At 36.4% G+C, this 26,469-nt stretch overlaps 1 protein-coding gene across 1 annotated transcript; it reads right to left on the bottom strand.

Moving 5' to 3' along the window:
• Positions 1-5: 5 nt before the first annotated feature.
• On the bottom strand, positions 6-26,154 carry LOC140343908 (olfactomedin-4-like; the record flags this gene model as incomplete). Its single annotated transcript, XM_072430806.1, has 4 exons — positions 26,107-26,154; positions 3,549-3,761; positions 2,250-2,409; positions 6-439 (listed from the first exon to the last, which is right to left on the bottom strand). Coding segments are annotated over exons 1-4 (855 nt in total), but the record flags the coding sequence as incomplete, so codon positions are not given.
• Between the last annotated feature and the right edge of the window lie 315 nt (positions 26,155-26,469).

Genomic DNA, 26,469 nt, shown 5'->3' with positions numbered 1-26,469 from the left:
GATAAGTCAATATCTTGCCATTCAGTGTGTGAGTAGGAGAAGCGGTTTGTGTATGTGGCACCAGGGAGAACCAAACGGGCATATTCATTGGTTTGCCAATTATATTTACAGACGTTCAAGGTATTGTAGCAATTATAGTACATCAAGTTGTTGTACATAATCATCCCTCCACCCTGACCACAACCATATTCATAGCTATTTACAAGGTTCTTTTCTGTTGCACTTCTATAGACTGTGAGCTCATTATATGAGGGGTAGAAGCGTAGAGTGTCCATCATTCTTGCATCTCTTAGAGGAGCCACCCACTGAACACTCTGATCAGCTCGTAGTTGTGAATCTCTCCCCCATCCTCCATACACATAGTTGGATCCTTTCCAATTCAGTTGGACTACAAATGGTTTGCTGATGTTGCTAATAATCTGTCCACGTTTACAAGTACCTGCAAAAAGAAATAGGTGAATATAAAGGTTTTAAAAAGAAATGCAAGTGTAGATGTAGCAAAATGTGAACAACTTGATCAGCAGGACTTTTTCTAATTATGCTTTGTTATGCCAAGCATTACCTCCATTACGTTTGGTAAGCTGTGACTTCTATGGCTTTACAATATCTGTAGCTAAATTTGTCATATAAATTACAGACATACTATATTTATAAGGTCTAGGTTGGCTATGAATGGGGATGGGGTGGCTAAAAAGGGGGAGTGAATGTTATTGTAAATCCTATAACTCCTTTGTATGGTTGTAATACATTTCATTTTGAATATAAAACTATTAAAATTTTTTTAGATTGCAGCCTTAAACTTAAAGTGGAAGTTTCATGAAAAAACCTTTACCATTGATAAGCCCTTGATCTATCCACAAACCAAGCCCAATGAGTCCCACGCTGGCTCAGTTTCTCTCTTCTTTATGGCGTTCATGGTAGCATCCAGTGTTGCCATCTTCTTCCATCCTTTTTCTCACATCACCTGAACTCGCACTGTGCAGGCACGAGAATGAGTTATGTATCTTCCTGAAAATGTAATCTCACTACACATGTGTGAGATCAAGCACTTTTTTTTACATTATTGGAAATAACTGCTATTACTTCTGGGTGTGGAGGAGTATGGGACTTTCTTCTCTTCCTCTCATGGTACAGTGATAATGCTTGATGGTTGACCTAACATTGTGACATGGGAAATGAGCCAAATTCAGCTTTGTGTAAGCTCTGACTGGTGATCAGACAATGCTGATGTCTAAATGAAGTAGCATGGGAGCAACAGGAAGGTAAGTATATACTACTGGGGAGAAACAATAAAGTAACCCCATTGTTTTGCTTTGCATTGACTAAGCACGCTGATGACTCTGACCACATCTAAGACAGCAACCATTTGTTTTGTGAACATCTAGGATGAGAGTAATCATAGGAAAAGCAAAATGTGTATTGATTGGTGAAGCAGAATACGCAAGGATGGAAGTGGACTGTAATTAAAAAGAAGGATAATGATGGGGTCATCTGTATTTCATATACAAACAAATTTTTTTTTTTATTATTTGTTTTTTTTAAGTAATATACCTAAATACCAGTTTTTGCCTGTAGTCCTGCTTCAAAACCCAACAAAACCCAAATTGAACAAGGTAAAATTTCAAATGACCCTCCCCCCTACACACTTTCAAAAGTGGTAAGTATTACCACTGGAAATTAATTTTACAAAATTAAACACTATTCTGTAACTTTTCTGTGTGCTAGCTGTTTGGCTGTGTGATCTCTCTCGTCTACTAGATTTCTGTTACCAGATAATTGTTTACCACCTACCTCTCGTGAATCACTTCTACTCCTGCCTCCTCATGTATACATCTGCTTTCTGGTATACATCAGGGAAGCTAGGAAATGTATTCTGACATGTTCTGATGTTCCTGATGTGGGTATCATATGGTCCCCTGCACCAGATGAATTCAGAAGAAAGTGGAATCAGGATGTAGTGCAGTGTGCAAGCTTAGTCCATTAAACGGGTTCTATTTCTATTCCTTTGCTTCTATGTGCTATTTGTGTTAATTCAACTGATTGCTATTAGAATGAGCCTTGTTTTGTTTTGGATTTATTTGGGCTTTGGTCATTTGCAAGTATCTGACCCAGTACAAGTATTCACATCAGAAAACTCGTTATTTTTATTATTGTTGAGTGATATTAAATCACATTGAAGGATATAAGGGTACTACGCTAGATACTTGGAATTTTGCTCAATGAAAATGAGTCTTCTTCTCGTAACTTACCAATATCTGGTGAAGGAAGAGAAGGATAGTTTGGTTTTGTATTGTTCTTCTCACACTCCTTTAAGGGTTTCTTCAGAGCTTCAACTTCCCGTCTGATCACCAGCACGTTGTTCTTATCATAAATTTTCAACTGGTTCACCATAATGGAAATATTACGGATCTAAAGGAGAGAAAAACAAAATGATAAGCAGTTCTAAAACTGAGCAATCCATTTGTGGCTGGTTTTACATTTTACATGATTCTTCCCTGTAGTGATTGGTGAGATTGTCCCTTCTGTAAAGCTGGCATTTATTCAGTGGAGTACATCATGAAAAGAGCACCGATGACTGACTGGTAATACAGAACAGTGTGTTGTGGTAGGGATGAGGTGAAAATGTTGTTGCCATTGTCTAAGTTAAGGTACATGAAAATGAAAAAAAAAACTGTGGTGGATTGAATCCATGGGATTGGTTGAGAATTCCGATATAATTTGGAATTTAGAGTTGGAATTCATATGTTTCCTTCTTCTCTTTCTTACATCTCCTCTTCTTTATTTGGTCAGATGCTCCATCCTGCATGTCCCAGTCACTGTTCCTTACCACTTTTAATGAACATACACTTTACAGTGACCCTCCTCCCTACACACTTCTTCTAATTAAAGCCTGTTGACACAAATGTTTACAGTCTAGATCCACCACCTTTCTATTTCCTAATTTTCTTTAATTGTATCTATGCTTAAACTTGTATTCTACTTTTTGTCTGTTTTTGATAATTTCATTAAACCTCAATCAAAATCTATTTGGTTAAAATAGGTTTATGTTTGGTGAAAAATTTCTAAATTTCATTTGTAGTTGAATTTAAATAGTTTTACTGAGCAAGTCATATGAATGATCAAAGTGACAGTTTCTGTAAAGTCAACAAATTACCATTTGCTGGTAAAATAATCAAATATTTTGCTAACCTGCAGTGTTTTGCTTTCCATATATTATGTATTAATAATTTTCAAAGTGCTTCTGAACTGGCTAGACCATTTTGCCAATATCATTATTTCCAGTCCATTATCTTTCATAGCCCTTCCCTCTGGCAAGGCTCCATTCCTCTGGTAGTACCTTACTAGGTAACTAGGAAGGCGTTTATGGGTAAGTAACATACATAAAATATACTGGATACACATATATCCTCATGCAATATTTTTTTGTTGAAATAAAAGGTTAAAGATTTTTTTTAAGAACAGAGATAGCACCATTCATAGGATTGCACCATTCAGATGAAAGTAAACAAGGTCTTTATAATACTATTAGATAACCTAATTTTTCTTACCTCCTGGTGGAGAGTCTCTATTATAACGCTGGAGCCATAAAATGATGCTTTTAGCTGCAATATGAGGATCTCCATCTCTTTGATTTGCAACTTGATGAGTTCAAAGGCCAGCTCAGTGCAGGAGAGACCTCCATTCTCCATGATCTCCACACGTTTGGTCAGATTCTCCAGTTGTTCTATGTACACAGTCATTGTGCTCTGATAGATGAGGATCTGTACAGAAATATCATATTTGTATTACTACTGGTATGACTGCCAGTATAAGTCAGCTGAAAACAATATTATGTACTTGTTGAAAATTTTCTTATAAGGAAAAATAAAATTTTGGTTTAAAAATTCTGCCTTAAGGAATTAATTAAATGTTTAATATATAATCCTTACTTTATAAAGAAGTTATGTGTGAATTATACCTTAGTAATTTTGTTTCTGAACAGGAATTGTCAAGTTTTGGTTTGCTATCTCCAGCTTTTCAAAGCGGTCTACCGGGAAGGTGGTATCTGAGAGGTTGAATGTGCCGTAACAGACTCCATTCTCATCCAGGACCCCAGATTCAGTGATCAAGTTCTGTGTCTTATGAAAATGGAAAAAACAGATATGAACATATTGCTAACACAACAAAATAAAATTATATATATATATATATATATATATATATTACTAACAAGATTTCTGATATTTTTGTGCCTGGTAAATCTCTTATTGCATATAGAAGAGCTCCATTTCTATATGACAAACTGGTAAAAAGTAATTACAAATACTGGATGTTTGGCAATGATTGTTAAAGTATGCCATGTTGAAAACGTTTTCAGTGAAGCAAAATGAATTTTTATCTTTAAATGAACTACACTATACTACACTAGTGTGAATTCTATATTTAGATCAGTTTTAGTCACCTTTTTCTGATGCCAAGCATATATTGGACCACCACCCTAGCACCACTACCACATCCACCAACAGCACAAGTAGAGGTGAACCATTCATACAAATAAATACTGTTCTAGATTCATAGAACCAGATAAACAAACAATTGGTGTTATTGAATAATTTTGTGTTGACTAGTTCAAAATTAAATTAGAGTATTTTTGTCTTGTTTAAAAAAAGTGTTCAAACTGATTTGTGAAGTCATGATCATTAAGAAATACATAAGTAACTGTAGATAGTTCTACCTGCAGTATGTACTCAGAAAACAAATTACATTTTATAGGAAAAAAATATTTAAATAGCATCACAGTTAAAGACAGAGGCTGATTCATCAAGCAAAATCGGTAGCTCGCTTGCGCATTCGTATTCGCGATCCGAAATCGTATGCCGTCGCGCAATTCAGCAACTGAAAAAGCTTGCGGCCGGAGCTGCGCATCTCCGGCAGCTTTACACTGGCGAGCTTGCATTAAAAGTCACTGTTCCCCTAAAAAATCATTCTTTCTAATAGTAAAGTATTGAAACCTGACAGGCAGGGATTTTAGTGCTGGAAGGCCAGAGTGCTAGACATGATACATTTTGTCCACCGAAAAGAGGTCTTTCTTTTAACCTACCATTACCTGGAGGAGGAAGAGAAGGATAGTTGGGTTTTGTATATAATAATGGTCCATTATCTGAGCCTATCCCCTTATATCATACATAATTTAAAGGAAGGAACTAAAAGTTAGAACATCATGCAAGCCTGGAGAGACAGTAGCTTTTAATTTAGGAATCCAGCTTTTTTTATCTTGTAATAATCATTTATCAAAATCTCCCCTACTGGGATCTAGATATATTCCTTCGAGTGCTGCAAAGTTTAAGCAATTTTTGGCATGATCATGATAGTATGCTACATGTCTACATATTGGGGTAATGATTATAGAGTACACATGTTAGTAAATCAAAATTTACAAATTTTTTTTACTTAGTCGGAGTAAGGATTAGGTTAGAAACTGGTATTTTTCCCTTGTACATTCCTAAAGCGGCCACCCTCTTGGTAGAGAACAAAATAAATAAATAGAGAATAAAGAGAGCAGAGGGTTTTTTTTCAAAAGGGCCAGCAAAAAGATTTTTTTCGACAATAATGAGGTAATCGTACAATATTAGTACAGTAAAATGAAAATATACCATAAAAATAAGCTAGGCTGGTACAATAGGTAGTTGGTGCAAATACCGGTAGTATTTGAACACATTTAGTAGAACATAGTTAACAAGTATCGGTAGTTAGCAAATACAAAATTCATGGTCTTTACTAAATAGGTTAACTCCTAACCTAATCTGGAGATTTCACATGAGGTAAAGGAGGTCTCCAATCCCGACACAAATCGCCCAATGGACATCCTGAGGGGTATTTTGTGGCTACCAGTGTAATGCTAAGTAATCAACAATATAAGTAATTTTGAGAACACAATAAATCATAAGGGTAAAGTTCAAGAAAAAATATACATAAACATTTGTGTACCAAATATAATTGAGAATCCATCCCAAATATTATGTTACAATATTGTACATTTTAGAACTGTGAATATGTGGTAATTAGTGTCTATTACAGTGTCTATAGTATATAGGGGTATATAATATAGGTGTATATATAGTATATAGGTGTATATTATGGGTAAATGGATGTATACACTATGTAGTGTGGATAAGGGTAAATGGGTAAATAAATGTATGCAATAAGTAAATGGGTGTATATAAAGGTATGTATTAGTTGGATATACATGTTAAGGTCAAAATAAATGTGTGGTAATATGATAGCTAGTGATGGATGGTAAAGGTTAAAAGAAAAATATAGTAATATGGCATTTAATTCAAAATGAGATTGAGGGCACTTTTATATCCTGTCATAAGAATACTAGATAGACCATAAAAGTATTGAAGAAATTCTATGAGATAACCAATCCAAGCTACACCCTATTAAGATATATGATATAATCAGGTTCTAGCCTAAGTCAGGGTCATAATTAAAACACATATATAAATAATATATAGTATTGTGGGCAATTTATATAGTTGGGTATAAAAACAATAATATCAGTATAAATTAAAATAACACTTACTCTTATGGGTTCTTAGAGAAGATATCTACTGAAAAAATTATCCGCACAGGAGGTGCCTAAATGTGTTTATATAATACAATTATATATATATATTGTATAAGGATTTCTTTGTATTGGACTCAATACAGCTTTTTTGTATTGAGTTCAATGCAAAGGAACTCAATACAAAATTTTGAATTTCCCGCCCCGCCTCCCTCCCGCACCGACGCACGCAGCGACGTCACCGGGAAACCCCGGTGATCGTCACTGCACTCGCCGGCTGAAGACAGAAGACATCTCCGGAGGAGCGGAGGGAGAAGGTGAGTATTTTTTTTTTTTTTCGATCGACGCTGGACAGAACGGAGGGAGAAGAAGCCGGCCTGCTTCTCCTTCCCGGAGAGGACACCTGACGCTGGAGGACGACGCTGGAACACGACGGATGGACGATCGCAGCGGGACCAGGTAAGTGATCCATAAACCCGAACTTTTCTCACTGTATTTTCATACAGTGAGAAAAGTTCGGGCTTAACGAAAATTGCAACTTTTTTTAGATGGGAAAAGTTCGGGCTTAACGGTTGGGAGGTTAAGGAGCATTGTAGGAGGTGGCTTGAAGAGGCAGCTACAGGGTTTTCTTGGTGTTCTCTTCCATCCAAAAAAGTGGGGAAAGAGCGTTTGTCTAATGTTTATGCTTAAATGCATGTTGGACTAATGCTTATGCGCATGCACTGGTCGGGGATTCCTAACCGAAGGAACTCTAGCCCGCTCTCCTTGTTTATATGCTGACTCAAGCCATACAGGGGATGAGGCCAGTGATGCAGATGAGCAGACCTTCTCCAAAGCAAAGTGTTAACAATAGGATAGTTCATCATAAGCAGCAAAAAATTTACACTCTCATCTCCCCAAGTACAGGTTGGCATAAGTGAGGGCACAGTGGGGGTACCTGGAGGTAATGAATATTGGTAAAAGTAAAGATGTTTCTTGTAAGAATAAATTCTAGAAGTAAAAGAACAAAATTATGCAACCGCCGTATCAACATAGGTTTCCATCAAGTTTTTCAATTGTCCTGATGCCTTTGTGTAGAATACTACAATATTATGCCTCTATGTCTATTGAAACAAGAATAGCTTCTTTTGGTACACAAATTTCTTCTAGACCTGGATGATTTTGTTTTTCCTCGTGTATTTTAGGAGTAGTCTTAGACAATGAGTGTTCAAAAATGAATAGGTATCTTTACCAATGATGTTTCAGTGTATGCTTCCTGGATTGTAGTAATATTAGAGTGTAGTATTCCTGGCAGTATTTATCTATCATCTTAGATGGATCTGTTTGTACCGGTGACTATTGTTTAAGATTTTAAGATACATCGTTTCATAATCAAGGTTGTTCATTAGCACTAAATTGTTTCTTTTATTCAAGGGCTTAATTACCAAATCATCATCTTGTTATTTAAGTCTCATAATACATCAAATTGAACTTTGATTAGATTTTGTGTCTGTTTCAAAATAAATTCACATTTTTTGATTTCATTGTTGACTAATTTTACAAAGGTATAAACATGTGAAATTTATTACTAATTGGGAAATGTAAAGGATTTATGTCCAAACTTTGTATACAATTTATAAAGTTGAACAGTCTCCAAAGATACTTTCTCAGATCCACCATGCAAGACTAATTTCTCACATTGTACTTTCCTTTAATAATTGTGTCAAATCCTGTAAAGCCGATCTATGGTGTACCCAATGAGCTCAGGGTCCTTCACATTTTTATCACAGATTACCCCATAAAATAACTTTCTCACAAACAAATGGCCATCCTTAATGACTTAAAATGTATCACTATTTGTGTAAGAGCACAAACTTAGTCCTGGTTTCCACTTCATTTGGAGTTAGGTTATGGTTTGATAGATTAATTCTATTTTTGTATTGTTGGTTTTGTTAAATATTGCTTCATTCTGAAGCCTTTGCAGACAGTTTGATTGTTTGATAATTGTGCGGTTCCCTAAAAATGTGGCAGGAGTTTGTGATAAGGAGTAACCAGTGAGGGTACACCAATTTGAGAAGAAGTAACATTCCCCTTTGTGTTTCTCTAGGAGTGTTAATAAGAGATACATCAGAGAAATGTGAATCATTGTTTATATCTTCCCTGTTGGGAAGATTGTTTGGCAATGGTAGGTGATTCAGTGTTAGTATTTGGGAACTAACAATTTTTACACCTTCAGTTTCTTTAGGCATTACCTTTAGATCTGTTTTACCCTATTAAAAAAATTATTATGGGAATGAAAGCAGAATCAGTCCTTTTAGAAGTGTATGAAGGCCTGTATAAGTCTGTATCTATATAAGATTCCAGCAAAGTTTCATGAGGAATTTTGGCAATCCCTGAACCCTGCTCTGTTTCTCGAATTCCATTATATGCTATACTATAAAGAAATGTTCTGCAAACTTGTTTGAGTTTTTTGTCCTTTTTTGCAATTATGCCAGTATTAAAATTATCAAAATGTATATTCGGCTCTAACATATATCTAGAAAACCTTTCAGAAATGAATAAATCATTATTCTCGTTTAGTATTTCTTGAGGTTTGTCAAGATCTAAAATTTCCATAATGAATCAAAGTGAAGTTAAAAAAATGTATTTCCCTACAGTTATAAAGCAGAGCTACATCTTTAAATATTCAAAATATGAAAAGAGGACAAAAGGTCCTAGCTCCAAAATTATTTGGTGAAAAAATTAATTATGTATTACTACATTATTGGTTTTTAAACATAATTATAATACATTGATCATTTGACATATATCCAATCTAGTTCCGTTTTCACCAGACTGGAGTATATATACTAGACACAAACATTGTAGCTATTTTAAACGAGTAACCGTATTAGTCTTATGCGATTTCGACACGTTTCGCCTCACTAGGATTCCTCAGGGGAGTGTAAGCTTAAGGACTGTATGGTCTGCATATATGTTCAAGAAAAGAAACAACAATAAAATGTACAGTAGTCTTACATCATAGTATATGTATAGAAATTACCTTGTAAAGTTACCTAATGTGGGGTATATAGAGTGATTACGTATTGTATTGAATATGTATTATGTGGTACGTATTCTAATCCTGAGAATATGAACACAGATGCGTGTTGTACTGATGCTTTGTTCCCACATGATAACATATGGGTGTAGTGACTCTTTATACAGTAATTGAGTGGATATGTTCATAGACCCGTTTTCTAAGGGGTTGTTTGGTCCTTCCAACACAGAAAGCACCACAATTTCATGTAATCAAATATATGACTCCAGCCATGGTGCAGTCTATATAATGTAGGGGTCTATGGTCCTTGCTATTTAGATATTTAATTCAGTGGCACTGGTCGCAATGGCCACATTTGAAGGTGCCTGGGGATTTAGGCTAAAAATACCAGTTGTTGATTTTCTATATGTAATTGATGGCTTGTCTACAATAAATTTACTGATTTTAGTACTGTATATGAAACTGAAATTTCTTTTGTACTTGGTAATGATGCGTGTCGTGGGTGGAGATTCATTTTGAGTGGTGTGTGTCTTAAAGAGAAGATCATTCCATTGGTTTTTTTCAGAGCTCTTTCATAAGGTTTTTTGAGAAGACTATTGTAGTATCCCCACTGTAAAAGCCTCTCTTGTAGTAATTTTGCCTCATGTTTAAAATCTGCATCTGTAGTGCAGTTTCTCTTAAGTCTCAGATATTGGCTAAACGGTTTCAAATTTTGAGGTGCACACTATTTGCATGAAGAACTATGTTACCCGCAGTTTTGTTGTGATGCTTTTTGTCAATTCTAATGTATAAATCTAAAAAGGGCAGTTGAATGTTACTAAATTCCATTGTGAATATTAGGTTGAATAGGTTTTGCTGAATAAGTTTTAAAAAATTGCTGTAATAAGCTAGTTGGCCTTGTCCAGAATAACAGGACATCATCTATGTAATGTTTCCAGATAAGAATGTGTTTTTTTGTAAATATTGGTTTCAAGACTAGAGAAGAGATTGTTCTCCCATTCGCCTAGGGATAAATTTGCATACGAAGGTGTACACCACGTACCCATGCCTTGGGTTTGCAGGTAAACATTACCATCAAAGGTAAAGGTGTTCCTATTAAGGATATAGGTAAGTAATAAAATGATAAATGCATTATGGTCAGGGGCTGTTGGGTACACTTCTTGAAGCATTTGGCGATGGTTTTAATATCTAATCTATGCGGTATACTACTGTACTGTGCTTCTACATCAATAGTGACTATGGTGAAATTTGGCTGGGACTGATAAGTTATGGATGAATTTTAATATATCATTAGTGTCCTGAAGGGAGGACATGAGTTTGGTAACTAGGAGACGTAAGTATGAATCAATAAGCTCGCTAGCATTGGCTGGTATTGAGCCAATGCCTGAGACTATCGGTTGTCCAGTGGGACGTAGTAAGTTCCTGTGTACTTTTGACAGTATGTAAAAGGTAGGTAGAATTGTATGTGTATTAGTTAGGTATTCTGTTTTGGCATCAATAATGTTTGCTGAAAATTTCTGTCAAATAATCTTGTACTCTTGGTTTTACTCTAGGATGTTGTTTTTAGAAATTATTGTGTGCCATTCCTTGTTCAGAATTTGGTAGCAAATCTGCCTATATTGTTCTATATTAAGAACAACAATGTTACCACCCTTGGCCAAGGGTTTTATAACCCTTTTTGTTTTAGTTTCCTTAGGGCTTTTTGGTGTGATGGAGAGAAAAAATACTATCAAATGTGGCTAGTTATTTGTCACTGTTCAAGATTATTTCTGTAGTGAAGTTCACAAACATTTGTATGTAGGGGTTGAAGGAAATGGAAGGAAAGAAGTTTGATTGGGGTGTTTTCTACAATAGGGAGCCTGGGTTACTGGTGGGTCCGATTTCCACTTGGTGTGTTGATGGTTGTAACTGATTTTTTATAAATAATTCATGGAGATCTTTCAATGTCCTGAAATCTTGTGTGTTAAAGTTTTTGTAAAAATCGGATTGGTATGATTCTCATTGGATTTATCGAACATCATTTTGAGGGTCAAATTTCTGGCAAAAAGATTGATATTTTTGATAATTTCAAACTTGTCTAGTTCCTGAAATGGGCAAAAAGAGAGATCTGTTTTCAGGACTTTTATTCTAGATCAGTTTGTAAGATGATAAGTTGATGACTTCATGTCTGGCGTTTTCTCTGCTTACCTGTATCTGCACAATCGCATCCATTGGGTATATACTCATTGATTTAAAGCCTTGGAGTCTTGACTATGTAATCAAACTATAGAATAATCATAAAACCATAACTCTATCTCACTCCTATCAGCAATCCAATAATTGTCATGATTCACCCTATCCACACCCCTAAAACAAAGATGACCATTCATGCTTTTTTACTTTCAACTACCTAAATGTAAAAGTAGCCTTTTAGGCACCCTATATGTAACTTCCTTGTTAAGCTTTAAGTATGCATTTGTAAATTACCTAAACTACTGTCTGCACATTAGATCACGTGACATACGCAAATAGTTTACCATGTTAAAAAGTATCAAAATGTACATATATTTATATTGTTACATTTATATGTGATGTCTATTTGTCATATTGCTATATGTCGAAAAGCATCCAAATGTTCATACATTTGTATCAAAGATCTAAAAGCATTTTGTTCTTAATACATATTCAATACAATACATAATCACTCCATCTACCCTACATTAAAAACCTTTACATCGTAATTTCTCTCTATATACTATGATGTAACACTACTGTACATTTTATTGTTATTTCCTTTCTTGAACTTATATGCAGACCATACAGTCCTTAAGCTTACACTCCCCTGAGGAAGCCTAGTGAGGCAAAACACGTCGGGATCGCTTAAGACTAATACAGTTACTCGTTTAAAATAGCTAGAACTTCTGTGTCTAGTATATATACTCCAGTCTGGTGAAAACGGAACTAGATTGGATATATGTCAAATGATCATCATAATCATACATAATTATGCATCATAATTATGTATGAAACCAATAATGTAATAATACATAATTAATATTTTCACCAAATAATTTTGAAACTAGGACCTTTTGTCCTCTTCATATTTTGAATATTTAAAGATGAACTCTGCTTTTGTCCTCTTTTTCATATTTCTATATTGAAACATTTAATCTGTTATGTCAATGGCTGGTGCATAATCTCAATATTACTAATATTTGGAAATTGTTGGATCTGAAAAAAATGATAGGATTAATTGTGTCCCCAAAATCTCTTTCTAAATATCACTTGTTTCATAAGGCTAATCATTTTTCGGCAATAATTTTTTATTTCACAGCAGTTATTGCCACACATAGCCGCAATATGAATATATTTATATACTAATATTGAATTTAGGAACAACTTCAGCCATTATTTAGATGTGTTTTCATGTTAGCAGAATATATTCTAACTCAAAGAATATGATTGCATGGGTATTTGGAGTAAATAATGAACCGATGGAGTAAAAGAATGACATGTTGCAGTCTTCTTTTTAATAGGGTGACAATACTGTTCATTCTGTAGTGATATTGCACAGCAGCATTTTGGATTAGTATTTCTAAACTTTCTATAATGGGCCAAATTGTCTAGAAAAAATGGCAGCTACACAATTTTTTTTTACAGATCACAATGGTTACTCTTTGTGAACAATTGTGCTCAATCTTCTTTATGAGATTATCTTGTTTTTTATCTAGAATTGTATTTAATTACAAAAGAGAATGATATATAGGTTAATTTGGGTTGTAGGACAGACTATGCATTGTTTCCATCACTTTCTTTGTAAGGATACTCAGACACTGTTCCTTATCAGTTTCAGTATTATACATGTAAAAAATCTCTCCAGTTGTTCTGTAGACTCTAGTAGCAATACAACACCCCACAGGTCATAAAAGTATTAATGACACCTGGTTTGTATAGGGAGGTGGACCAGTAATAGGATCAAGTTTGCTAATAAGAATGGTCCCATGCTTTTGTTCAGGGGCATAAATAACCCCAAGACCCTCCTTATCAGCTGCCAAAGTGTGGTTGTGTAGCAAAATCTGTTGGTGTATGTTGCATCACTTTGTGCTAACTGTTCTACTACTAAGATTTCATGTTGTATTTGCAAAGAATATTAGAAATGTAGCAAATATAATACATTATGTTGTTTTCATAATCATTTCACCACCTTGCCCAGAGTTGGAACCACTGGGGTTTGTAGAGCAGGAGGTCATTATATGAAGGATAAGTGTATAAAAAATGAATTCTGCAACTGTCATTTTTTAGTGTTGCTTCCAAAATAGTGCTCTGATCAGCCCCCAATAAAACATCTTTTCCCCATCTTCTTAACTTGTAGCTTGCTACATTCAGATCCTGCTGTACTATATGTGGTTTACAGATATTCACAATGTACTCATGGTCTCATGGTCTCAGACACAAAAACACAAAAATAGCAAAATATAAATGCATTATAATAGTAAATTCAATGTTAGTTACACAAATTGCATATATGAATCAAAAATCTTATGAATCTCACCCATTGGCAAAAAAAGTGAGGGTCACACTTTGCAGCCTCTACAATTGCTTTGTATTTTTCTTGAACTTCCTTGCCTGACCGTTCAATTGTGGTCAGAAGTGTTAGAATGTCCTATAGTGGGAGCTGGTTTATGCCATCCCTCTTTGATTCTAAATGTTTTCCTTTTAGTTTCCCTTGTAAAAATCATTTTGGTTAGAGATTTCAATAGTGCAAGCTAAAATTTACACAGCAAATGTGCCAAAAGCAGCAACTTTGTGTCTGAGGTGTTCAAGATACTGAGAAAAATGGGGATTGGGAAACTGACAAAGGAGCACAGCTAGGTAAGTAAGTGCAGTGCTTTTTTTGTAAAGTGCCAAAACTCACACCTTGTTAACCCTCCAGAGTCCAGACACTGGCCCTGATTCATCAATGAAATCCACGCTCGCTGGAAGCGCGAAAGTAAGCGCAACCAGCGAGCGCGGTTTACCGCGGTCCGGAGTCGAGTGCGCTCGCACACGCGCCTCCTCACTGCCAGCCGGATTCCTGCCTTCATAATAATGAGCAATAGGGGGCGCGAATCTGCCAATTAAGGAGATTAGATTACAGCTGCGCAAATAAGAAAGATCTTTTAAGCTGTCAAGTGAGATCATAGTGTGAGATCATAGCAATTAAGGCGATTAGAATTCAGATGCGAGATTAAGGAGGATCTTTTAAGATGTCAATCGTGAGATCATAGCAATTAAGGCGCACATAAATGTTTAAAACATTTCAACAGCGCAAACATTTTTTTTTAGGGCTAAGGGTAATATGTGTGCCATTAGAAAGAATGATTTTTAGGGGAACAGTGACTTTTAATGCAAGCTCGCCAGTAAAAAGCTGCTGGAGATGCGCGGCTCCGTGCGCGAGCTTTTTCAGTTGCTAAATAGCGCGATGGCGTACGATTTCCGATCGCGAATACGAATGCGCGAGCGATCATCTGATTCTGCTTGATGAATCAGGGGCATTGTGCCAGACCTTGGTAGTTTTAGCACTGTTTGAAGGCTGGAGAGGATGCACTTTCATTAGTGAATGAATGAATGGAATGGATGTCTTCAAAGTAATTTATATGTTTGATATTTACTAGCATGTTTTGAATCATGGACAAGATCCATTCTAGATTTGCTGAATCACCCAGCTTTACTAATGAAAATGTATCCTCTCCAGTCTTGGTGATCTGTAATAAATCAGGCCCATTGATGTGATCTACCATAGTCTGGTGGAGGAAGGCAAGACAGAATCGGCTTAGAGTTGTTCCTCTGACAGTCTTCTAACCATTTCTGTAAGTATGCAATCTACTAATCACCAGGACATCTTTATCTTTATTCTTTATTCACCAGGACATTGGGCCTGATTTATTAAAGCTCTTCAAGGGTGGAAATGATACACTTTCATCAGTGAACCCAGGTGATCCAGAAAATCAGGAATGGATTTTTAAAAGTCATTTGGTATTTGTTAGCAATCAGTTTCAATCCTGGAACAGATTCATGCCAGATTTGCTGGATCACCCAGTCACTGATGAAAGTGTATCCTCTCCAGCCTTGGAGAGCTTAAATAAATCAAGCCCATACTTTTAGTTGTAAACCTCCAAATGGTTAACCATGATGAAAAAGTTCTAAATGTTCTGTGTGAGTACAGTATGAACCATAAGGGAATAACCACAAATTGTTTATATTTGTGTGAAAATCTAATGTGATGGGCAAAAAAAGCCATAAAATTTATATTTTTTCCATGAATATTCCTGCTTTGTTACTTTACATTATAGATCTTCTTTGTACCTGATTGCACTCCATGTTTCTCCCTCTACCTGCCCTGTGTCTCACTAACACAAGGGAACCATACACATAAAAAACACATTTGCACAAATATGCTTAGATAATAGAAAACTGAACTCCCAATAAGTCCCAACTACTACATATAGATAGTTTAGTAATAGCCAATACAAAAAAAAAAACACCTTTTAATCCTATTCTATTCTATCTGCTTTCCTATTCATTGCCCATCTTGTGTTTGAAATCATATTCAGATCAATCATTGATTAGGAAAAACATTGTACACACAAATGTACAATCATTTTCCCTGGATAGAAGGCAATCTGAATTATGATGGCATCTACTTCAATGCTCATACAGATATTTACCAGCACGTCCACAACTAGTGTTGGTGTTTCGAATTGGGGTTTTCCCTTTATTCATCCCAAAAATGACAGTTCTAGATCGGGCAGACTTGACCCGAAAATTCGACTTTGCGAATTTGTGTATTCGTTTTGAAAATATGTTAAAAAAAAAGGAGAACTCTAGATGAACTCTTAATGAAGTTTCTCCATTGAGAGTTCATCTGAGTTCAGTTCCCACGGTCACCTCACTGTATTTATCAATGATAAGTACAGCCTGGTGACCGTGGGAACTTTGCAGTCACAGCTGATTGGAGGAGGTGCACGAGTGCTTCCAATTAACTGTGACTGCAGATGAACTGCTGTTCTGCATGTGTTATTAGATAGAGATTCTCTATCCAAGAACACTGTGTTCTTGGATAGACAATCTCTATTTAAGAACACATACTACAGTTATGCTAGGGCTGCAAAAGCAATCGAGGAGCGGAGCTGTCAGCTCTGCTTTCCTGATTGTTTTTGCAGTTCTACACAGTCCCCCCCCCCCCATAGACTTTAATAGTGTTCCAATTTGGCATTCAATCACCCGAAAAATATCGGGCTATTTGATCGAATAGCAAACACTCGGCTGTTCGACCAACACTATCCACAACCAAACAAAATAAAAAAATATATATTCTCCAACCTGTCAGATGCTGATTTTCTTTCAGATTTGCCTGATCTTTTTATCAGACCATTTTATTAGAAAAGAAATAGAAATCTACCTGTGTGTACTAGACCTAGGAGTTGGTTACGAGACATTTGTTCTTATATTCAGTTTCTATTAAGCAATATTAATATTCTTGCATGTTTCCTGAAACACTATGACTATCAGGACATATACTATCTCAATCTGGTGTTTTATGAGTTGTTACCACCAATAGAGATGTGACATTATGTGATGGATTCAAAGGCCAAAGTATAAAATAAACCTGTTATAAATTTCGAAAAATGAAACTAATGTTATGATAAAGACAGGAAGAGAAATCACCTTCTGTAAAAACCAGATGGCAGAATGATCAATAAATTCAGAGATAATATAACCTGAAACCAAATATTAAAAAAAAATCTGCCAAGCCTTTCTATTGGTCAAAAAGGCTAGCCTTCAAATCAATAATAGGACTAGGATACAGGAATAATAGGGAGGCTCTGTAGGCAGTGGGGCCAATTACGTCTTGTATAGTGTAAATTGAATTTTCCATCTTTTGATTTGAAATATGTTTTCATCTATTGTAATGCCGGGTAATGGTTTGCTATGAATACCACAGCATATGTGTGAAAGAAATAAATAAAACCCTCTACCAAAACTATTCTATTAACATCCAATTGCCTCATGGAATCAGGAAGGATTTTTTTTCCCTTGTTGGAACAAATTGTATCAGGGTTTGTTTTGCCTTCCTCTGGATCAAGTATGTCAATAAGGTTTTTATCTGGGATATGTTTATTTCTCTAGTGGTTGAACTTATTGGACTTATGTCTTTTTTTAACCTAACTATGTAACTATAATATTTTTCTTCACCAGTCTGAGACATTACTAAAACACAGATTACTGTCTGCAAAGACTGCACCATGAATACCAAAGGCAATGGCAGACAAGGAATTAGGCAGAAATTGAATCCCCATCCCTCAGGCTAGAAGCCACCATAGGCAACCAAAGCAACTGTATGTTGCATTTTGGGATACATAATATTTCAGAAGTGAGTTTGTGTGTGCATGTGTAGAGGAGGGAACATTGGTTAAACTCTGCGTATGTGTGTGTGTTTTTCAACCTAACTTTTTATGTTACTTTATATTATTATTATTATTAATAATAATAAACTGTATTTATATAGCTCCAACATATTATGCATTGTTGTACATTAAATAGAGGCCGCAAATGGCAGACAGATACAAACAATGACAATGGAGGAGAGGACCCTACCCAAAAGAGCTTACTATATAACTATGTTTCTGCTAAAGGCAGGACATTATTTTCTCATATCAGGACCTTCACCAAAGAGAATGATGAGCAGCACAATAGTGATTTCACCAAATGTCACTTTAATTCTCACAATAATAGCCTCACAAAAGCTCTGTCCACCTATTTTTATCAATATTCGAAGGAAAGTATAGGAAAGTATAAAACCCTGAGATTACAATGTGCATATGTGGCATAATATAGAGTTTGGGTGGGGTGTATGTGTCATTTTGAATGGATAGAAGTTCACTCTAAAGTGGCTTCCTTGGCCCATTTCTAGTATGACAGTTTTAGGAGAGAAAGGAAAAAATGCACACGGAAAGAAAAAATTGACCTTGACAGTGTGATCAAATTAAAGATTTTTTAAGAGGATTTGGAGTTTAGTCCCCCTCTAAAGCCCTACCTTTAGCCAAAATGCATGTTTTAGTTTTGGCTAGGATGGGTTAGGGGTTATAGCATACCAAATATTTACTGCTGGATGTGGTTCTGTTCTGGAGATTACCCTTGCCTTCACTTGTCCAAAATGGTAACAATATGGTTAGAGTTGTAGTTGTAAAAGATATGTATTATAATTGAGACAAAAACAAATAAAATAAAGTTCAGTTACTCATTTGTTTAATGCTTATCAATTTATTGTTTGTGGTTTGATTCATGATTAATAATTAAAAAGTGTGTCATCATGACAATATTTTTATTAATGCTTCGGAGATAATGAAATTATTAAAACAAAGGCTTGCAGATTTAATATGTATTAGAGTGGAACAGAATTTAATAACAACATATTTCTAAACTTGCATTAAAATCATCTCTAACTGGGCCAGCTGATGAGAATAGTTGTGTGCTGCAGAGGATTCTGTTGGCTATCCCTGCACTAGCCCTAAGCTAACATATAATCAGTCATTGAATATCTACACATTCTAATAAAGTCACAAGCACTACATTCAGGCACCTTAGTAGGAGACAGTACTAAAAAAGCCACCTATTTCATCTGTTGGAAATTGTAGAATTTGTTTGGTATCAGATCTGCACTCCTATGCATTCTGAAGCCAACCTGAATGATATTCTAATGAATAATGAATCAAATAGAACATTGTACTCATGTACAAGATCCTTTCCTCTTATTTATATTCCCTGGATTGAAAGAAATAGACAATTGAATTGCATGTACATGATTGCTCATACACATGATACAACTTGTTTACTGTTGACTGATATGACAGCATGTCCACAACCAAACACACAGAAAAATTGATGTTTTTTTGGTGTATCTGTCAGATACTGAATTTCATTTAGATTCTCCATTACGACCTCTCTTTTGCTCCACTATCTAAACCTGAAATTTCACATTCCAAAGTCAACCCTGTCCAGCTAAAATAGATAAAACAATACAAGATGAATGCTAGCTTTTCTGTCTTTTATGAGAAAGGAACGCCTGGGTATTGGATCAAGGCAACTGCTCTTTTTATTGGCTGTATAATAGTGGAGAAAAAAATGAGAGAAAAGTAAGAATATTTGTTTTAGCTTTTTCATATCCTACGTCCATGACACTAGGTGAGATACTGGGTAATGCTTAGATCCTAAATCTTAAGAGAAAACAACCATGCACTGTGCTGTAGCATCATCTTCTAATATGGAAAACTACTATTACATTATAAAAGGGGGAAAGAGCCCTAATTTAATGAATGGACTTTAAGCATGTTTCTGAGCTCAACATTGTAATTGTTCTGTGTTAAATGTTAAAACAATTGTTAGAATAAAAATTACAAGGAAATTTTAACTGTGTATCTGTAAACATGTTCTGCAGCAAATTCAGTCAATCAGATCTAATTTCAATATGATCGCTTACCAATGAAATAAACACTTGAGCATAGAATTTGGTGTGAGTAATTTTTTGTGCTCGAGTTCAATCTGCTGCTACAGTGTGTTAACCGTGTGTTAAGCCATGCAGATTAGTCAGTCAAAGCAACAAGTGTACTAATAATGTGATGGCTCCTCCGGGATAAAATAATGATACCATTATTATGATGATGGATCAGTCCCTCATAGCTCCAGAGTGATCTAATGACAGTATAGGTAGGCCCGTCTGGTACCATACAGAGTCATGTTTGAGTGACACTAACTAACATTAAAGTAACATTAAAGTTTAAATCATCAAGGAATGATCATTAAAGCAATGGAGAGCAATTATACAAATAAACAGCAGGTGGCAGTGCAGACCTCAACATAGACTCAGCCAAACTCTTCCTTGTCCATAAAGAAGCTGCAAAGCAAAAAAATCACACTAAAATAAAATAATACAAAAATATATAAACCAAAATCCTGGTTTACTCCTTGATGTGAAAATATTTTATATGGATAAACTCAATATAGTTCCATAGTAAGTCAGGCTGAAAAAAGTCCATCAAGTCCAACAACTAGGGAAATCAATATATCCCAGAAATCCCAATACTTTTTTTTGATTAAGAGCAGCGATATGATCAACACTTTGTTTGTTTGGCGATGTTATTACAAATTTAAATTTAGTGTCCCTGTGGCCAGCCTCAATGAAGTATAGTGCCAGTCCCAGTCTTTTTCACATTTATCCACATTTTCTTTCCTACTTTTGGGTTCCAGAAATCTATTCTACTAGACCATCAGTGTATGTGGGGGGGAATATAGTGCATAGTGTCATAGAGTAATTTTAGCAACTGACAAAGCCTGATGATTATCTTTAATGTAACATAAAAGGGGGGGGTAATGTCGAAATTTAGTTTAGAATTCTAATATGGATTCCAAGGCTCCCATAACAATATGTGGGCTATTGGGATGACGCTTCCGTTAATCCGGAGCTTGTATCACAACCCACCACCCTCCCTCATTTTGGCACCGGATTCACTCCAGCACCCTGCTTTAGAGAGGGACCTCTTTTGAATCTCCCTCCCTATTCAATAGGTGAGAGCACAGGAGGGATTGCCGATTTATTACTAATCACTTCTAAAGGGTGGAATTGGGAGGAATTGGGAGAATCCTACTTTTTCTTTAATATGTATTAAACACATGCGCACATGCACGCACATCAAAATGCACCCCAAGCAGGGGGGATCTGGGCATCACCAGTTTCCTTCCATCCACCAGGCAAGCATGGCGCATAGATGTGCAAAGCACATCCGGTATGGGCAGAAGCAAGCATCTTCTGGTCTTGGATGTTCTCTGCACATTCGCTTTGCACTGGTTCGCACAAGCACACCCACTTTCTTCTGGAAAAACACAAATTACAGGAATATGGTGGTTTATTATGTTTGTTATTGTACCAATGGTTGTCCATTTTCAGTTTCTTTCCTAGGTGTTTGAAATGATCCTGAAATCATTGCCCTATTTCTGGTCACACAAATATTAAAATATTATATATAAATACATAACAAATATTATTTGGGATCACTGGGATCTATTTATAAAACAGGGAACCTGACATCAATTGGGAACCTGGGAATCATTTGCTGCCATTGAAGCAAAAGAACCTGGGAATTTCTAATTCCCTGTTTTATAAATAGAGCCCTTGATGTCAAAATCTAAACCATCATAACACTCTCAACAGAGCTCATGAACCACATATTCTTCCTTAATATGTTGGGGACATATATTATGAATTTGTAACAGCTGCAGTTTCTCTAATAATTGGTCTTCCTTTTTCAACCTTCAGAAGGAATTTCAGACTAACATTTGCTATAAAGAATAATATTTTTACTAAAGTGTTTCTACTCTTTGAGGCGGGGAGCCTAATTCATCAATGAAATCCGCGCTCACTGGTTGCGCGTTATTTTGTGCCGTTATATCGAGCCGGTTTACCGCGGGCTGGAGTCATATGCGCTCGTTCATTCGCATCTCACTGCCAAGCCGGATGCTTGCCTTCATAACAAAGAGGAGTTGAACTCGGTTAACTCTTGCCTAACAGAAAAGAAATAAGTGATTTTAAAATATGCTTTTTTCTTGGCGCACATAAATGTTTTAAACATTTCAACAGCGCAAACATTTTTTTTTAGGGCTAAGGGTGATATGTGTGCTATTAGAAAGAATGATTTTTTAGGGAAACAGTGACTTTTGATGCTAGCTCGCCAGTGTAAAGCTGCGCGGCTCTGGCCGCGATCTCATCCAGTTGCTGACTAGCGCGATGGCTGCCGATTTCAGCTTGCGAATACGAATGCGCGAGCGAGCGTCTGACTTGCTTGATGAATTAGGCCCAATGGGTCTGATTTATTATAGCTCTCCAAGGCTGGAGAGGACATACTTGAATCATGAAGCTTGGCGATCAGCAAACTTGGAATGAATCTGCTTCAGGATTGAAAACATTTGCTAACAAATATCAAAATACTTTCCGAAATCCATTTTAGGTTTCTGGATCACCCAAATTTACAATTGAAAGTGTATCTTTTCCAGCCTTAGGAAGCTTTAATAAATTAGGCTCAAAAACACATTTATTACATTAAAGTTGTGTTTTTTTTCACTGACTTCTGCGTTCCAGCACATATTACATATAATCATCATAAACTTATTTGACACTTATCAACTGGCTTGTTCATTATATTAAAAAAATAAAATACTGCACAGATTTTCCTATTATACTGCATAACATAAATACAGTCATATGAACAGGAAAGCCACACTCTGCTTTACAACATTGCTTTAGTTCATTGAGGTTTGCCGGCTTTTGTAAATGCACAGCACCCACCATAGACATTCAGTTAGGTTGAGGTATTACCATTGGTTGGGCCACTAGATTGTTTTATTTTTCAGCGTTTCCATTGTAGATTTGATGGTGTGCTTGGGATTACTATTTTGCAGGACCCAATTTTGGCCATGGTTTAGGTTTTACATAGATGACCTCACTTTTGATTCTAGGATATTTTCATATACAGAAGAGTTCATGGTTGACTCACTGGGCCGTCAAACCTGTAATGCATTTCTTAACATTAATTTTCCATTTGATAGCAATTGCTTTCAATTGTGGACCAGATCCATTCCAGATTTGCTGGATCACCCAGGTTCATTTATGAAAGTGTATTTTCTCCAGCCTTGAAGAGCTTTAATAGATCAGGCCCAATGCCTGCAAGGTGCCCAGAGCCTGTGCCTGTAAATAATCTCAAATCATCACCCTCCACCGCGTATTTAACAGGTGGTATGAAGTGTTGGTAGCCCAACATCTTAACTTTTTGTATGTATGAGACAATACTCCAAAAGTATTGTGGTTTGTTCAGACTCAACTTTCTAAACCTAAGCTGTGCTGCCATGTGCTTTTTTAGAAGAAAAAGGCTTTCTTCTGGAAACCCTGCCAAACAAACCATGCAACAAAATCCTTTTTTTTTCTAATTGTACTGCCATGAACTTTATTATATGTAGAATTCTGGATTTCAAATTGTTTAGAAATGGCCTCATAAGCCTTCCCAGATTGATGGGCAGCAACATATGCTTCTCTATAATCATTGCTGTTGTCTTTCTTCTTTGGCATCATGCTAACACACACCTGAGTGCTCCAGACCAGCAAACCGCCAAAACATCTGCATATTTTCCTGCACAGCAGCAGAAGAAGGGGAAGAATATCACCCTTACAGATAGTTATAAAGGTCATTAGTGTCATTTAAACTGACCTGGGAGCCACAAATTGCTCTGTGCGCAAAGAACCCTTGGCATCCTTGGTGGAACCCTAGGGTTCCCCAGAATCCTGGTTGAGAAACACTGCCTTAAGACTGAAGTCAAATTAGCACCACAGATAGAATCAGTTCATTTGACAATCAGCACTTGTTAGGAGACCAAGCAAGATGCACTCCAACCCCTCCTCTATATAACATTACATTACGAAGTGTGGCTGTTATACAGCTATGCCAACAAAGAACACCAGAGTGTCAGCACAGGAAACAGCATTTTAATTAAAGAAAAATGTATTTTTAGGCATAATGCAAAAAACCAAGAGCCTTTCTGGTGGGTTACAGTAAAAGTGAGCAAAGATATAAGGTAATAGGGAAAATATTCATATTCGTGTTACCCTACATGTCTTCATATCATGTGTCTCATTATCTCATTCATTGTTCTTTCTGTAAAAATTCAAAGAGTAAGAACAGTTTTAATAATTAATCCAACCACAAGACAAATATCAGCTGGAGTGAGTGACATACATACACAGGACTTGCCAAACAACAGTTGAGGATGTTCCCTTATTTCAGAGACCTCATTGTCCTTATGTTTACCCATTCTTGTGTGCCCTTTCCTTGCTTCACAATGTGCTTATTCATTTTGTAATCTTTTTGCGTCACATTAAAAATTAAGTAATCAAGTTATGGAAGTGAATTGTTAAAAACCAATATACAATGACATATATTTGTCTAAAAGTGATGGTCATGTTTGGAAAATGCCAATGATTCCAATAAGGTGTCACCTTCATTATATCTCTAAGTCACGTACTTTAGTCATTGATAGGATAAAAAACACTGTGTGCCTATAGTTTGTTCATTAAAGTGGAACTAAATGTAAAATAAAAGTAAAATGTCTGAAAAATTAAAAAATTGTAACCAGGCAGGCGCTCATGTCCCCTATGCAATAAATAAATTCACCTGTCCTCATTCTGTTACGGGCTTTGCCATCTTCTTTGGTTCTTGGTTTCCTGATCTTTAGCCATCTTAATTGGCAGGGCTAAGAATTCATTCATTCCTGGAAAATGAGCGGCACATGTGGACAGGCAGGTTTGCATGTTTTATTGCAGAATGAACATTGTCTGCCCTGTCCTTACGGTTCACAAATTTTCAAATCAGAACTATATTTCTGCTTTAATTCACTGTAGAAAATGTGCACACTTTTACATACTATTATATTACCAAATGCATATGCTAAAAAAATCAATTAGTTTTCCATGTGTTTTTTTCTCAATTGTTTTGAGTTTCTTTCTCTAAAATCATGCACACGTGACTAAGGTGCACATTGGATGGTTAATGAAATAGCACGGAAGGTCTCACCTCTTACATAAGGGGGGCAAGCAGAAAATCTCATCAATCCATGGCTCTACAGGTCTCAATTCACTACACAGAACATAAAAGCCCCGTGGTCTGATACAATTCAACAAGAGGTAAGGTTGAACAAATTGATATGGTTTGCTTGACTGGCCTGGTCATACCCAGCTATCAACCTCTGTCTCTTTTCTGTTTTCTGTTCTCCTTTTTCCCTTCTCCCCACCTCCTACCATGGTTATGTAAATCTTTACTTCATTGGAGGTTGTAACCACATACCATCTTTGGGTGCCTCATTCTACTTGATACTTCATGGGTTTGGGAAGGTACCCTGGCTACAGGTCTGCCGAAGCAAACTTTCACGCATCTTCACTGCCTTTGGGCTTGTACTTCCCTAGGCTTTTGTGTTTATTTTCTTTTTTGCTATATGTGTTATGGTTTTCCATGGCATATACTGTGTTTTCTTATTGTATGAAATTTCTTTCTTGTCATAAATAAGAATGGTAAACACAAATTACAATTTCTTTGGGCTTGTTAATAGCAAATATTTTTGCAGGAAGACACTGGGATCACTAGGATAGCAAGACAAGAACTGAGCTTGGAACAGGCAGGAGAACAGCACACTAGACAAAAACAGGTTAGAACAGAAGCTCAACAGGGAAAAAGGGAGCAGGAATCAGTTTAGCAAAGCTAGGGGGCTCAGTATTAGTCTGGAGACATATTGCTCCAACACTGAGCGCTAGTTTTGAGCCAGCTAATTGGTCAGGGACTATCAAGAGGTAATCTTCTGCTTGGACAGTGGGAAGGGTGATGCAGATTTAGCTCCCTGGTGGTAATCTCGAGTGTGGCTCGGGGTTAAATTTCATTAGAAAAAGCGGTAACCCTGAGCCACACTCAGGGTGGAAATGAGAATTTACCTGGTCCCCATGAGCCCGTGGCATCCTACGGTGATGCCAGCCCGGCATCTGTGTCCTTGTCCCCTTGGCAATGCCTGGCCAGCATCTGTCTCCCCTTGGTGATGCCCGGCATCTGTGTGCCCTGGCCTCTCCTGCACGCGAGGCCAGGGGATGGAGATGCTGGGCGGGCATGGGACAAGCATATGCTGGGGGGCAGGACTGGCTAAAAATTAAAAATTAAAAAGATGTACCGATTTGACATTTAAAAGTACTAAAATAATCATACTGCCAGGGAGGTTAAACCAGGGAGAGCAGGAACACCCTAGGTCAGGACTGCCTACCTGAACAGGAGAGAGGAGCCAGCACTTTAGTAATGAGGAGGTG

The sequence above is a fragment of the Pyxicephalus adspersus genome, chromosome Z (genome assembly GCF_032062135.1).
Source record: "Pyxicephalus adspersus chromosome Z, UCB_Pads_2.0, whole genome shotgun sequence".
In the NCBI taxonomy this organism is placed as follows: domain Eukaryota; kingdom Metazoa; phylum Chordata; class Amphibia; order Anura; family Pyxicephalidae; genus Pyxicephalus; species Pyxicephalus adspersus.
The sequence above is the reverse complement of the archived record's forward strand: the minus strand, read 5'-3'. Positions and strand labels throughout refer to the sequence as shown.